At 58.5% G+C, this 13127-nt stretch overlaps 1 protein-coding gene across 4 annotated transcripts in view; it reads right to left on the bottom strand.

The window, feature by feature from the left end:
* DOT1L (DOT1 like histone lysine methyltransferase) overlaps nucleotides 1-13127 on the bottom strand; it is a 71413-nt gene that overhangs the window by 17233 nt on the left and 41053 nt on the right. For all 4 annotated transcript variants that reach the window (XR_009209919.1, XM_032178968.2, XM_032178972.2 and 1 more), the window contains exons 9-19: nucleotides 12740-12819; nucleotides 8152-8220; nucleotides 7269-7375; nucleotides 5977-6018; nucleotides 4445-4555; nucleotides 4101-4335; nucleotides 3784-3897; nucleotides 3157-3248; nucleotides 1350-1451; nucleotides 1011-1148; nucleotides 412-537 (exon numbers count right to left, since the gene is read on the bottom strand). Coding sequence is in view for 3 of the 4 variants with exons in the window: in XM_032178968.2 (XP_032034859.1) it covers nucleotides 412-537; nucleotides 1011-1148; nucleotides 1350-1451; nucleotides 3157-3248; nucleotides 3784-3897; nucleotides 4101-4335; nucleotides 4445-4555; nucleotides 5977-6018; nucleotides 7269-7375; nucleotides 8152-8220; nucleotides 12740-12819 (1216 nt within the window). In the remaining variant the exon portion in view is untranslated. The remainder of the gene's footprint in view (nucleotides 1-411; nucleotides 538-1010; nucleotides 1149-1349; nucleotides 1452-3156; nucleotides 3249-3783; nucleotides 3898-4100; nucleotides 4336-4444; nucleotides 4556-5976; nucleotides 6019-7268; nucleotides 7376-8151; nucleotides 8221-12739; nucleotides 12820-13127) is intronic.

Here is a 13127-nt window from a genome sequence, read left to right on the forward strand (position 1 = left end):
CTAGCCTCAGGTGATCTGCCCGCCTCGGCCTCCCAAGGTGCTGGGATTACAGGCATGAGCCCCTGCACCAATCCAGCTATTTTTCTAATGAGCAAATTCTCCCCTACGACTGTTATAGAAATGATTTGCAAGGAGGCAGCCAGGAAATCAGGAAATCCTAGGTTAGCGCTGTGCATTCAGCCAAGCAATCCCGAGATGCCCCCGAGAGCTGAGGGCTAGAGTGAGGCGGAGCCATCCACACGGCCAGCCTGTGGCCCAAGACAGAAGGTTCCACAAGCCTCCACCCAACTGTCCTCCTCCACCTTCTTCCTAGGCTGCTGCAACCGCAACCACCCTAGGCTCAACGCCATCACAGGGAGGCTGATGGGAGAGGCTCGGACACCACGGAGTGCAGCCTCGCGCGCAGCCCACCTGCAGCTCCAGGCAGTGCCTCTGCTTCTCTGAGATCTGGCTCTTCAGGGCCTGCTTCTCCTTCAGCAGCTTCTCTAGAGACAGCGTGGCCCAGTCCAGCTGCAGCTCCTCGCAGCGAGCCTTGAGCTGAGGGGACAGGGATGGGACAGTTGCGACTGGCTGGCTGCCTGCCCAGCACACTCCACACTCTCAGAGCAGGGTTCCCTGGGCCTGCCTCAGCCAACAGCCTGTGTGCTTAGGGCACAGACCCCGTTTCTGGAATAGCAGGCTGAGGATGTGGAACAAGCGGAGACTGGGGCCCCTCACGGACAGATGAGGCAGCTCCACACCCACACCACGATGGGGGGATGCTCACATGACCCCACACCTCGAGCCTGCCAGTGTGGCTCCATGACACCCAGGGCCGCTGAGAAACCAGCCTGCCTACTGTGACATGCTGCACAAGCTTTCACAGCTGGCACGATTCGTCTGGGAACAAACCCAGAGAGGTTTGGCCTTCTAGAGGCGGGCCTTCTAGAGCCTCCCGCCCGCAGAGGACACACCCACCCAGGCAGGACCCCTCTGGTTCCATGTCCCTGTCCCTGCACTGCGGCACCCACCAGCTGCAAGCTCTGGCTGCGGAGCGCGCGGTTGTCCTGCTCCAGCTGCTCCGACTGCTCCCGCAGCTGCTGGTTATGGGCAGAGATCTCCTTCTGCGCTTGAATCAGGTCGTTGTAGGTCAGCGCCTTAACGCCCAGCTGGGGACACGGGGCGGGGTAGAGGTCATGCTGGTGGCCTCCAAGGTGAAGTAAGCCCCCAGGCATGACCACCCCTGCAGCCCAGCCTCTGGGACACAGCTGGACAGAGGCGCAGACAAGAAGCCACAGGAAGCCATACCGACGGACATGGGCCACCCCAGGCTGCGCCCCAGCTGCCACCTGCCCTCTGGGGTCTATTACCTCATCCAATTTTTGCTGGAACAGTCTCCTGATCTCCTCCTTCTGGGCCTGGCAGTGGCTGAGGAGCTGCTGAGCCGTGCCCAGGAGCTGGGCATTCTTCTCCTGCAGGACAAACAGGGCAGGTGACTAAGGGCCAGGGCAGGTGACTGAGGGCCCACAGGGAGGGCCCACGCCCTGCCTCTCACGCTTCCCGCAGACGCGCTCAAGGACAGACACGCCTGAGGGGACCCACACCGGGCTGAGATGCCAAGAAACACTCAGGCCGCAGCGGGAGGGGACCAGCTCTGCGTCAGGTTCAGTGCAATGAACTCTCGCCAGCTGGAGGGATGGCACCTGCCACCCCACCCGGACTCAGCCAGGGCAGTGCCCCCAGCCACGCAGAGGCCAGCCAATGCCAAGGAGTTTATCCCAAGGCAATACCAGGGGATGGACTTTTCACATGGATCTATCTGCAAGGAAGCCTTCTGCAGCGTAACAGCAAAAACTCAGCATCCGGAGGCCCACCTCCAAGGGAAGACCCCAGGAGCCACTGACATAGGACAACCTTCAGACACCAGCAGAGAACAGGGCCCCAGCCCAGGCATGCTGTCAGCTACACAGGGAGCAATGCATGTGCATATGTGCTCAAAGCACGCTATAAGCATTTTTTTTTTTTAAAGCAAAACCAAAGTCCAAAATGCAAACCAGGGCTCAGGGACAGCCGACCTTGTGGCTCCAACGGCTTCTGGAGTTATCTCTGGGACGCCAGAACTTCCACCCCATAGCCCGGCCCTAGCTCCCCACTGAAGCTGGTCCTCCAAGGCTCCCAGGGCGGGGCCCCACAGCCGGGACCTCAGGTGAAGGAAATCATGTATACGGTGGTCCATTTCCAGGACAAACTGCCTTGAATTGGCTTAGGTCAGCAAACTACAGAAGACACAGCATGTACTAGGCCCCTGCCTGGATCGCTGATGCCTGCTTGTCAGCCTCCCCTGCCCCCCCTTTCCCCCGCTTAGTTGCCCTCACCCGAACCAAAGAAGTTTAGTCTAAGATGAAGGTTTACCAGCCTGCAAAAGAGCTGGCTTTGTCTGTTCTTACCAGCCTGCCCAGCTACTTAGATCATAAGTCAAATCCTTGAAGAGCCCCTGAGCTGACTGGGATTGCAATGCACAAAATGCAGCAGGACAACCCTAAAGAAAGCACCTACAGCCGGGCACGGTGGCTCACGCCTGTAATCCCAGCACTTCAGGAGGCCGAGGTGGGAGGATCACGAGATCAGGAGATCAAGACCATCCTGGCCAACACAGTGAAACACCGTCTCTACTAAAAATACAAAAAATTAGCTGGATGTGGTGGTGGGCGCCTGTAGTCCCAGCTACTTGGGAGGCTGAGGCAGGAGAATGGCGTGAACCCAGGAGGCAGAGCTTACAGTGAGCTGAGATCGCGCCACTGCACTCCAGCCCCTGCCGAACAACCAATAGGCGACGTCCGGGAAGACTGTGACCTCACAGTACTCGCCTTTGAGGAACCGGGGGAGGGACCTGTGCACTAGGGGGTAAGTTGCTTGTTCAAACTGTGCTGGGTGTGCCTATCAGACACCAGGTCTTGCAAAACCATGAGTAAAAGTCTCATTTTCGCTGTTTTCCGGGTCTCTCAGTCCATTCTTTGGGTTTAAACGGGTAGGTTTGTTTCTCATAGCAGGTGAGCAGAGGAGGGAGCCCACTCAGGCCTGCGCTCCAGGGCCTCTGCCACAGGGGACAGACGCCCAGGAATAGGAACGACCCGCCTCTGTGCGGGAAGGCGGAATGCCAAGGGGGCCAGGACCCACCTTCTCCTGGCCCAGCAGCTCCTGCAGGCTGGCCTTGTACTGGGGGGTCTTTGTGTATGCCAGGAACTGCAGGTACTGGATCTTGAAGGACTCTGGGAAGAGAGGCGGAACGCAGGTGAGAAGAGAGTAGCTGGGGCTGAGAGGGAAGAGGCGGGAGCAGCCCTCGAGGACGAGTCTCAGGCCTCGGCAGGTGTCAGGCGCCCAAGAGGCAGGAGCTCAGCAGAGCCCGGCGGGGCCCACGCCACATGCCCCAAGCTCGCAGAGCACTCAGGCCCTCTGACCCCCGCACAGCCGACTGTTCACTGCGTGGGGCCATCCTGGGCACTGCAGGGCCCTGAGCAGCATCCCTGGCCTGCACCCACCCTGTGCCAGCAGCACCCCTAAGTTATGACAATCGCAGATGTCCCAAGTGTCACCCAGCATCTCCTGGGTAAGACCACAGACAACCCACGGGCTGCATCTGAGCCTCTACTGACCCCTGCGGCAGACAGACCCCAACCCTGGGTGAACTTCAGTGGGGTCCGGCAGGCGGGTCACGGGGGCTGCTAAGAGGTCAGCGTCACAACCCATGGTCCTGGGATGACCCCACGCCGAGAACCCTCCGCCGGACGCCTCGCATGGGCTCACCTAGCAGCTTCTGCAGCGCGGGCGGGGTGGGCGCCACCAGCAGCGGGTTGGGGGAGTGCCGCTGCACGCTCGGAGGTAGCTGGTAGAACGGGCTGTGAGGGGATCTGTAGGCATCTGGGAGAGCGGAGGGCAGGCGTCAGCACAGGGCTGGTGCCCAACAACCCCTTAGGATGGGGCCACCCTGAAGGCACAGCCACACCAGAGAGGCTCCACGGACACCCTGAACACCCGGGGCTCAGAGGGCAGCGTCCCAGCAGAGGGGACCCCAGGCATCCATAGTCGGGGAGAGCGGGGGCCGTGGCGGGGGGGTGGCTCACCCTGGGGTGAGGAAGCCGCCGTCTGAGACACGGTCTGAGCGTGCAGGGCATCCAGTGCAGTTTGGTTCTTCTTGGGCTTCCGCTCGGGGTTCGCAGTGTTCATCTTCTTGGGGCGCCCACGCTTGCGGCCGGCCATCTTCCTCCCCTTCTTGTTTAGCTTCTTCTTGCGGGCTTTGGAGGGAGACGGCTTCTTCACGGTGGCTGCTCCCGCCTTCTCTTCCTCAGCACCAGAGTCCTGGAGGACACAAGGGAAGAACGGGGTGGGCGCAGAGCCTTCCGCCAATGGGGTCTCCCGGGCAGGGGGCGGGTGCCCTCCAGCAGCAGGAGCCAGGCTGGGGCCTTACCATGGGGGCGTCGGCGGGGCCGGCCACCTTGCCCTCTGGGCCCTTAGTGGGCGTGGCTGCATTGCTCTTGCTGTCGCGCTGCTGGCGGCGCCGGGCTGCCTCCTGTTCCTCCTGGAAGGAGAGCAGGTTGAGCCACAGGAAGCCCCAGCGCTGCCCACAACCCTCCTGCACTGAGAGGCACGTGGAGCTCAGACTCGAGGGGGCCACAGGCCCAACTCTGTCCACTGCAAGTCCTCTGTGGCACCAATCAGGAAACTGAGACCCAGAGACAGCAGTGGGCTGCTTGGGGCCCCGCAGGCCAGGACGTGACCCGTGGGCACGGATGATGGCATTCACAGCCACTCCCACAATCACAGATGCCCGTCAGTAAGAAGCCAGACTGCGAGCCACAGAGAGAAAGAACCACATCCAAGACAGGAGACGAGAAGCCCCTCAGGCAGCAGGACCTAGAAGCCACAGCCCGCAGCCTCCCCTGCCCTCTCTCCTCTCTTCGAAAGGCACCAAGACCCACGTGTGGGAGGCCGTGCACAAGTTCTCTGATGTGAGAGTTAGTGGGGGGCGCGACCCACGGGAAGGAGAACACAGGGTGCACCGGCCATCTCGGGCTGTTCCCTGCTCTCCAGGGAAGACCCACATCCCCCTAAAGCATGGTGGGAAGCACAGAGGGCCCCCGAGGGGTACCACGCTCTGAGGCCAGGTTGGAACCCTGCCCTGGCTACAAATCCAGGCAGTGACAGAGCCCTTCCTGTATAAGGTTCTCCGCACGCTGGTCTTGTCTGACCCTCCAAAAGGAAAGGACACCTGGACAAACATCCTCCCAGCTTTGGTGGCAAATAAGCAGGCAAGTCTGAGGCTGCAGAAGTGCCAGCGGGCAGGGCGGCCACTGTGGCTCCCGAGCCAGGCTTTCCCACCGCTGCTTTAAGGTGGGAGAGGAGAGGACAGCCCTGCCTCCGACGGTGCAGCGCGTGCAGGGCGCGGGGGCCCAGGAGCTGCACTCGGCACCAAGAGTGGGACAAGCGCACATGTGTGGCCCCCCAGGCCTCAAGAGGGGGCAGCCAGCAGTGATGCACAAGCTTTTCACCCACCCAGCCCTTCAGTGCAACTCACCCCATCACCAAAACTAACCCAAGCCACCTCCCCAAACATAGGTATTAACAAGGAGAAGGATGGCCCAGGCCAAACCATCAAAGACAAGGCAAAGCATGGAAAGAGAGAGAGAGCCAGAGAGAGGGTGGGAGAGAGAGAGAAAGGGAGAGGGAGGGTGGGAGAGAGAGAGAGATTGAATGGTGAGAGAAAAGGGCCGAGAGAGGAGAGGAAGAGGGGGAGCACAGGCAGGAAAGGGTAGGGAGAAGACCAGGAGTGACAGTGGGGAGCAGCAGGAAGGAGGCGGGAAAGGACACTGGGCCAGGCCCCGAGGGGCGGCAGGGCTGTGCTCCAGTCATGGCTCCTGAACCCGGGTGCACACGGCTTTCCGTTTCCCCACATCAGTGCATGTGTGTTATTAACCCAACAGAAAAAACACACAAACTTACCCTGAGTTTTGGGTTTTTCAGACTAGAAAAATAGTTTTCAAGCTAAAAAGAAGAAAGAGAACTCTTATTAGAAGGGAGTCCCAATCTCTGTTCGGATTTGTCTGGACACCCAGGTAATAGCAGCTCCCTGGACGGTGGCGGGGGAGGCGTTCTGGTATCTGGGGACAGTAGGCATGCAGCTGGAGCCCCCCAGCGGCAAATGCGGACGTGACTAACCCAGCTGTGGCGGGGCGTCACCCTCAATTCACCAGCACGCGACTGGTGGGCGGGGCTGGTTTAAGCCTTCAGAACAGACACAGGGCCGTGGGATGTGTCTCTGCTTCTGGAACAGGGAGGGCTTTCTGCACAGAAGCACCGTGCCCGCCTCAGAGGAGAAGGCAAGGGGCTGTGCCGAGGGCGTCGGTGCCAGGGCAGCTAAAGCAGCAGCACTGTGTGGGGGTGGGGGCCACATGGTAGGCCAAGCCCCCAGAGCCTCAGCCTCAGCTCACCATGCCTCTCATCCCAGGGCCCTTGGGGGAGCAGTGGGAGGGCACGGTGCATCTGCCTGGGGCTGTCGGTCCCCAGACAGCACCAGCGCTCCCCAGGAAGGCTCTAGTGGAAGCTCCGAGCACTGGACAGTGAGGGTCTAGACACACCAGCACCGCTGCAAGGAAAACCACTGCTACCCCAATAACAGGAACAGAGTGCCCAACCAAAGGACAGGAAAGAGATCAGGGGAAGCCTCCCAGCCCTGGAGGGCCGGCGCTGCCCACATGCCAGGAGGCTCAGGATACTTGTGCCATGGGGGAAGCACCGTGGGAGGCAGGCAGGCCGCACGCTGGCCCAGGGCCGTGTCAGAGGACCCTGGGGAACACAGGCAGGGAAGAAGCATCCCAGACCCCACCCATGGACCCTGGTGTCTCCCCGCTCAGGACCCTCTCACATGGAGGGAGGTGGGAACAGGGACGTGGGACTCCTGTTCACAGGGGTCTCTGGATATGGCAGCCAGGACCCTTATGGTCACGCATCACTCTGATGGCCCCGCCCCACCCCAGGAGCTGAAGGTAGACTAGGGCAGACAGCACTCAGCCCTCACCCAGGACACGCCCAGCGCCTGGGAGGACCCTGGTGGGTCCTGTGGTGCGAGCAGTACTGAGGGGCCTTGAGGAGCTGGGCCTGAGCTCAGGGGCGGGGGGGCATTGAGGGCTCTTGGGGGAGGGTCTCAGAGGCCACATGAGAAAGGAGGGAGGTGTGACGTGGGCGGGGTGGAAGACCAGGACGGCACTGCGGCTGGGGCGCTGCGAGATACTCACTATGGTGCGGTCGATAGTGTGCAGGTAGTAGGAGACTGGCTTCCCCGTCCACGACACCGAGCCCTTCAGGGGCGAGAGCTCCACCACGCGCATGATGGTGCCGATGTCTGCAGGAGCCACAGGTGAGGCTGGGGCCTGCGCCTGCCCACAGCCCCTCCATGCAGACCTCACCCACCCAAGGGCAGGCATGGGGACAGAAGCCTGAGCTGCATGTCTTCCCTCTTCTCCCTCACTGAGTCGGGCCACAGTGGCCCACAGAGGCCGGCCCAGGGAGGTGCACCATTCAACAACACCTGGCCTGGGCCCCTCCAACCTCAGAAAAACAGCCACAAACCCAGCTGAGTGGCATGGAAAAGGAGGGGGGGAAGATCTGGAAGCGACTTAGATCATGGCTGCAAGAACGGCCAGCACCCAGCAACACAGCCACCTCCTGGGTGGGCGCTCCTCAGGGAAGCCCCTCAGAGGAGGCTGTGCTGCCCCGCAGGGCAGGGAGCTGACAGAGCACACAGCACAGCGAGGCAGGCAGGGGGCGCAGCAGGGGCCGGCTCCCTCCCACCCCAGGCCTGTCTCTGTCCACAAAAGTCCCGTAAATCCTTCACGCCTCCCCTCAAAGCCGGTGTCTCCCCCAGGAGTGATTCTACCCCCATGGCACACAGTGCTCTATGAGGACGTGTGTGGTTGTCACGACCAGGGGTGCTCCTGGCATGGAGTGGGTGGACGCCAGGGACGCTGCTCAGCACCCTGCACTGCCCAGGACAGCCCCACCCCACAGAAGGATCCAGCCCCAGTGTCCACAGGGTCAAGGAAGAGGGACCTAGGAATACTGCATGTCAGATGGTTAAAATTACCCGTGTTAATCATTAACAACATGAGAGTTTCTTACCACTCAAGTTTCTACTGTTTATTCTGAAGTTCAGAGGTGCAAAGGGTTTCGAGGACACGATTCTGCCACCTGAAACACAGACACTGCTTACTGCCACACAGGGGAGAGGAAACAGAAGAGCAGACACCACTCAAGGTGACAGAGAAGGAACGATGACACGGAACACACACACACGCTGGGCTCCGGGTCCAGTCCACCTGCCTACAAGCAACACTAGGAAACACCTTCCAAGTTTAAACCTATCCTACAAATAACTTTTTTTTTTTTTTTGAGACAGTCTCCCAGCTCACTGCAACCTCCACCTCCCTGGTTCAAGCGGTTCTCCTGCCTCAGCCTCGCGAGCAGCTGTGATTACAGGCGCACACCGCCACCCCTGGCTAATTTTTGTATTGTTAGTGAGAGCGGGTTTCACCCTGCTGGCCAGGCTGGTCTGGAACTCCTGGCCTCAAGTGAGCCACCATGCCCAACCTCCTACAAATAATGCTTCTTCAAAAAACACTCTCAGCGGGGTGCAGTGGCTCATGCCTGTCATCCCGGCACTTTGGGAGGCCGAGGCCAGTGGATCACGAGGTCAGGAGACCAGGACCATCCTGGCTAACACGGTGAAACCCCATCTCTACTAAAAATAAAAAAATTAGCTGGGCATGGTGGCGGGCACCTGTAGTCCCAGCTACTCAGGAGGCTGAGGCAGGAGAATGGCGTGAACCCAGGAGGCGGAGCTTGCAGTGAGCTGAGACTGCGCCACTGCACTCCAGCCTGGATGATAGAGCAAGACTACATCTCAAAAAAAAAAAAAAGGTTCTCAAGTCCTCACAAAACTGCAGCAGCCTGGACCCTGAGCCAGGGCTTCCCCGCGTGAAATGGGCTCTGCAGAGGAACCTCCCGAAACAGGAGTAACTCAGCCCAGCTGGGGACGCGGCTGTGGAAGAGCCCTGGGCAGCCATTGCTACAAGATGTGTCCAGGAAAGGAGCTTGCGCGGTCCAACGTGATTCCCGGCATTTCCTGTTAAACGAGGAAGGCAAGGCCAGCCAACTGTGTGTACAGCAGTTTCTTCAAACCCCACTACGCTGGCCGGGCGTGGTGGCTCACACCTATAATCCCAGCACTTTGGGAGGCCAAGGTGGGCAGATCACAAGGTCAAGAGATCGACACCAGCCTGGCCAACATGGTGAAACCCCGTCTCTACTAAAAATACAAAAATTAGCCGGGGGTGGTGGCTTGTGCCTGTAATCCCAGCTACTCGGGAGGCTGAGGCAGGAGAATCACTTGAACCCGGGAGGTGGAAGCTGCAGTGAGTCGAGATCACGCCACTGCACTCCAGCCTGGGCGACAGAGAGAGAGACTGCCTCAAAAGAAAAAAAAAAACCCACTACACTGCCAGGTGCAGAGGCTCACGCCTGTAAACCCAGCATTATGGGAGGCCAAGGCGGGCAGATTAGCCAGAAGTTTCAGACCAGCCTGGGACATAGGGAGACCCCATCTCTACAAAAAATTAAAATAAAAAATTAGCTGGGCATGATGGTGCATGCCTGTGATCCCAGCTACTTGGGAGGCTGGGGGAGGAGGATCACTTGAGCCCAGGAGGTCAAGGCTGCAGGGAGCTATGATCACACCAGTGCACTCCAGCCTGGGCCAAGGATGGAGACTCTGTCTCAAAAAAAAAAACAACAAAAAAAAAAACTAAGGTTTGAGAGGCAGAAAGAGCAAACCCCCAAGCCGTACACAAACAGGAACAAAACCTAACTGTAGATGCAAACTGGAAACAGTTATGCAAAAGAATTATTTCAAATACCTCTGAACCCTGGGATTCTAACTGACCGTCAGTGATAAATGCAAAGACAAACAGACCGGATGTACACCTTCAGCCTCACTCTGACCAACACGGTGAAACCCTGTCTCTACTAAAAATACAAAAAAAGTTAGCCAGGCACCTGCAAGGCTGCTGCTAAGTCAGTATCACTATCAACAGTCACTATGGGGCCATCTTGTGTACGCTGCAGGAAGAACTTCGTGTTAATACTTTTAGGAGCCAAACTTCACAGGACTGAGAGAAACAGAGCTTTCTGTTTTTACATATATAAAGAAGATAATCATAAAAGTCAAAATGTGGGTGGGGTGCGGTGGCTCATGCCTGTAACCCAGCACTTTGGGAGGCCAAGGCAGGCAGATCACGAGGTCAGGAGATCAACACCATCCTGGCTAACACGGTGAAACCCCGTCTCTACTAAAAATACAAAAAAATTAGCCGGGCGTGGTGGCGGGTACCTGTAGTCCCAGCTACTCGGGAGGCTGAGGCGGGAGAATGGCGTGAACCCGGGAGGCGGAGCTTGCAGTGACCAGAAATTGTGCCACTGCACTCCCGCCTGGGTGACAGAGTGAGACTCCGTCTCAAAAAAAAAAAAAAAAAAAAATTAAAAGTCAAAATGGATCCATTTAAACACACGCACACCCTGCCATCCCAGCTCTCCTCCCCTGGACGCCACGCCAGCCCAGGCCTGGCATTCTACACACCACTCCCCTCAGGAGGAGCAGGAAGCACGGTTCCAGGGCCAGGCTGGGCATACAGGTTAGGCCAGTATCCCTACGAGAGGACCTCAAACATGAGCAGGGCCACGTCTAATGGTTGCAGAGCCAGGCTAACAGATGCTCATGGGCACGTCTCGGACCATCAGGGCCCCTAGAATGAGCACTGCTGGCCACCTGCCCTTCACTGGACACGTTCAAAACAGGGAGCAGCAGGACAGAAGACGCCACTGCAGTACCCTGACTCAGCCACCACGTCTGAGCATGCAGAGAAAGCTGGCAAGAAACAGCCAGATGAGGCGTCCTAAGGCAGTGGGTACAGGGACCATGGAGGGGGTGACAGGAGCTGCCTGCAACCACTGCTGCCTTCCTGCATGCAGCTGCAGGATGCAGGGAGGCCCGGAGTGCTGCTGGGGTGTGGGGGCAACTGGACGGGGAAGCATGGTGTCCTCATGTGGTTCTAAGATAAGTCAGAAACACCACTGCCACACGTACACACACACACAGATATGCAAACAAACTCGCAAAGCACACAGATGCGCAGAGACACAGGCATGCATGCACACACACAGACAAACAAGCAGACACATACATAGACACGGAGGCACACGGGCACACACACACAGAGGCATGCACACAGGCACAGACATGCAGACACAGGCACGCACAGGCACGCACACAGAGACACGCAAACAGACACACAGGCGCACAGGCACACACACAGAGATACAGGCATGCACAGAGACACAGACACACACACAGAGACACAGGCACACAAGCAGCCCCCAAGCCCCCAGGTTGTAGGGCGTTGGTGCTGAAGGCAGCTGCAGACCCTCTGGGTTTTGTTTCGGAGGCCTGAGGAGCCCACCACAGTTCTCCCCTAGCCTCTGGAGGCCTCCCTAGAGAGGACAGGTGGGGAGCAGTTGGGAGAAAGAGGGGGTACCCCCAGAGTGCCTGTCTTCAAGTCCAGCAGTGGCTTTGGAAGCCACGTCCGCCAGGACACAGATGAGGTGGCGCTTGCTGCTGGGCTTGGTGGAGAGCCTAGGAAGGCAGGCAGCACAATCCCCTGAAGTCCTACGTCCTGCTGGAGGGCTGGCAGGGGTTGGGAGACAATGGCAGGCTCAGTCTCCGTGTTTAGGGAAGGGGCAGTCCACAGAGTGTGGTCTGGGTCCCACCCTCGACTGCAGGACTGGAATCGATGTCATGGGCTGAGTTCTCTGCTCCTGAAACTACACCAGGGCTTGCGGTTCAGAAAACAGCATGAAGGGCCCTGCACAGGCCTGGTGACCTTTCTCCGGAGGGAGAAAACAAAACAGCTGAGAGCCCCACTCCTGCTCAGCACGGACACCGAGTTCCATGTGCTTAGATCAAGAATAAAGGGGACTCTTGCCCCCGGGTGGTCAGCTGGCCATAAGCAAGCTGCAGGCTCAACTCAAGAAGGTTCCAGGGCTGGGCCCAATGGCTCACACCTGTAATCCCAAAATTTTGGGAGGCTGAGGCGGGCAGATCACCTGAGGTCGGGAGTTCGAGACCAGCCTGGCCAACACGGTGAAACCCCGTCTCTACTAAAAGTACAAAAATTAGCCGGGCATGGTGGCAGGTGCCTGTAATCCCAGTTACTTGGGAGGCTGAGGCAGGAGAATTGCTTGACCCTGGGAGGCAGAGGTTGCGGTGAGCTGAGATCGCGCCACTGCACTACAGCCTGGGGGACACAGTGAGACTCCGTCTCAAAAAATAAATAAAATAAAAAAAAATTAGCTGAGCATGGTGGCACAGACCCGTAGTCCCAGCTACTCGGGAGACTGATGCAGAAGAATCGCTTGAACCTGGGAGGCGGAGGTTGCAGTGAGCAGAGATTGTGCCACTACACTCCAGCCTGGGTGACAGAGCAAAACTGTCTCAATAAAAAAAGAAACAAAAAGCATGAAGAAAGACCACCTGGCTCCAAGGGGACTAAAGACCCCAAGTCTGAGCTGCCTTCTGCAGGACACCCTGCGGGGACCTCCTGGCCGCCCTTCCTCAATCATGTCACACCAGCACAGATAGGCGAGGAGAGCGCCTTACCTTCCTTCATGTTTGCAAACCGCTCCTTCAGCTGGTGATCCACCTCAGGACCAAAGGCAAAATTATTCACAAATATAACACTGCAAAACAATACTCCAGTTCAGTGCCATGAAGGCTCGTCTCACGGGCACAGCCACCCAGCGCAGCCAACAACCGCTGCTGTCGGTGCTAGGCCCTGCCCACACCCGCCCGCCACCTCCAGGGCTGAGCCCACACAGCTGAGCGCACACTGTGGGTTTCAGGTGCAGGGAAAAGGCAACTGCGGCCTCTTCTGAGTGGGGCCAAAAACAGAGGGGCGGGATTCGTGACCAAGTCTCTTATTGTGAATCTTGGAGTCCAGTGATCTGGGGAGGTTCACGTGCAGCCCACACAAGGTGGGAAGAGCGGC

Source organism: Hylobates moloch, unplaced genomic scaffold, assembly GCF_009828535.3.
Source record: "Hylobates moloch isolate HMO894 unplaced genomic scaffold, HMol_V3 SCAFFOLD_15, whole genome shotgun sequence".
NCBI lineage: Eukaryota > Metazoa > Chordata > Mammalia > Primates > Hylobatidae > Hylobates > Hylobates moloch.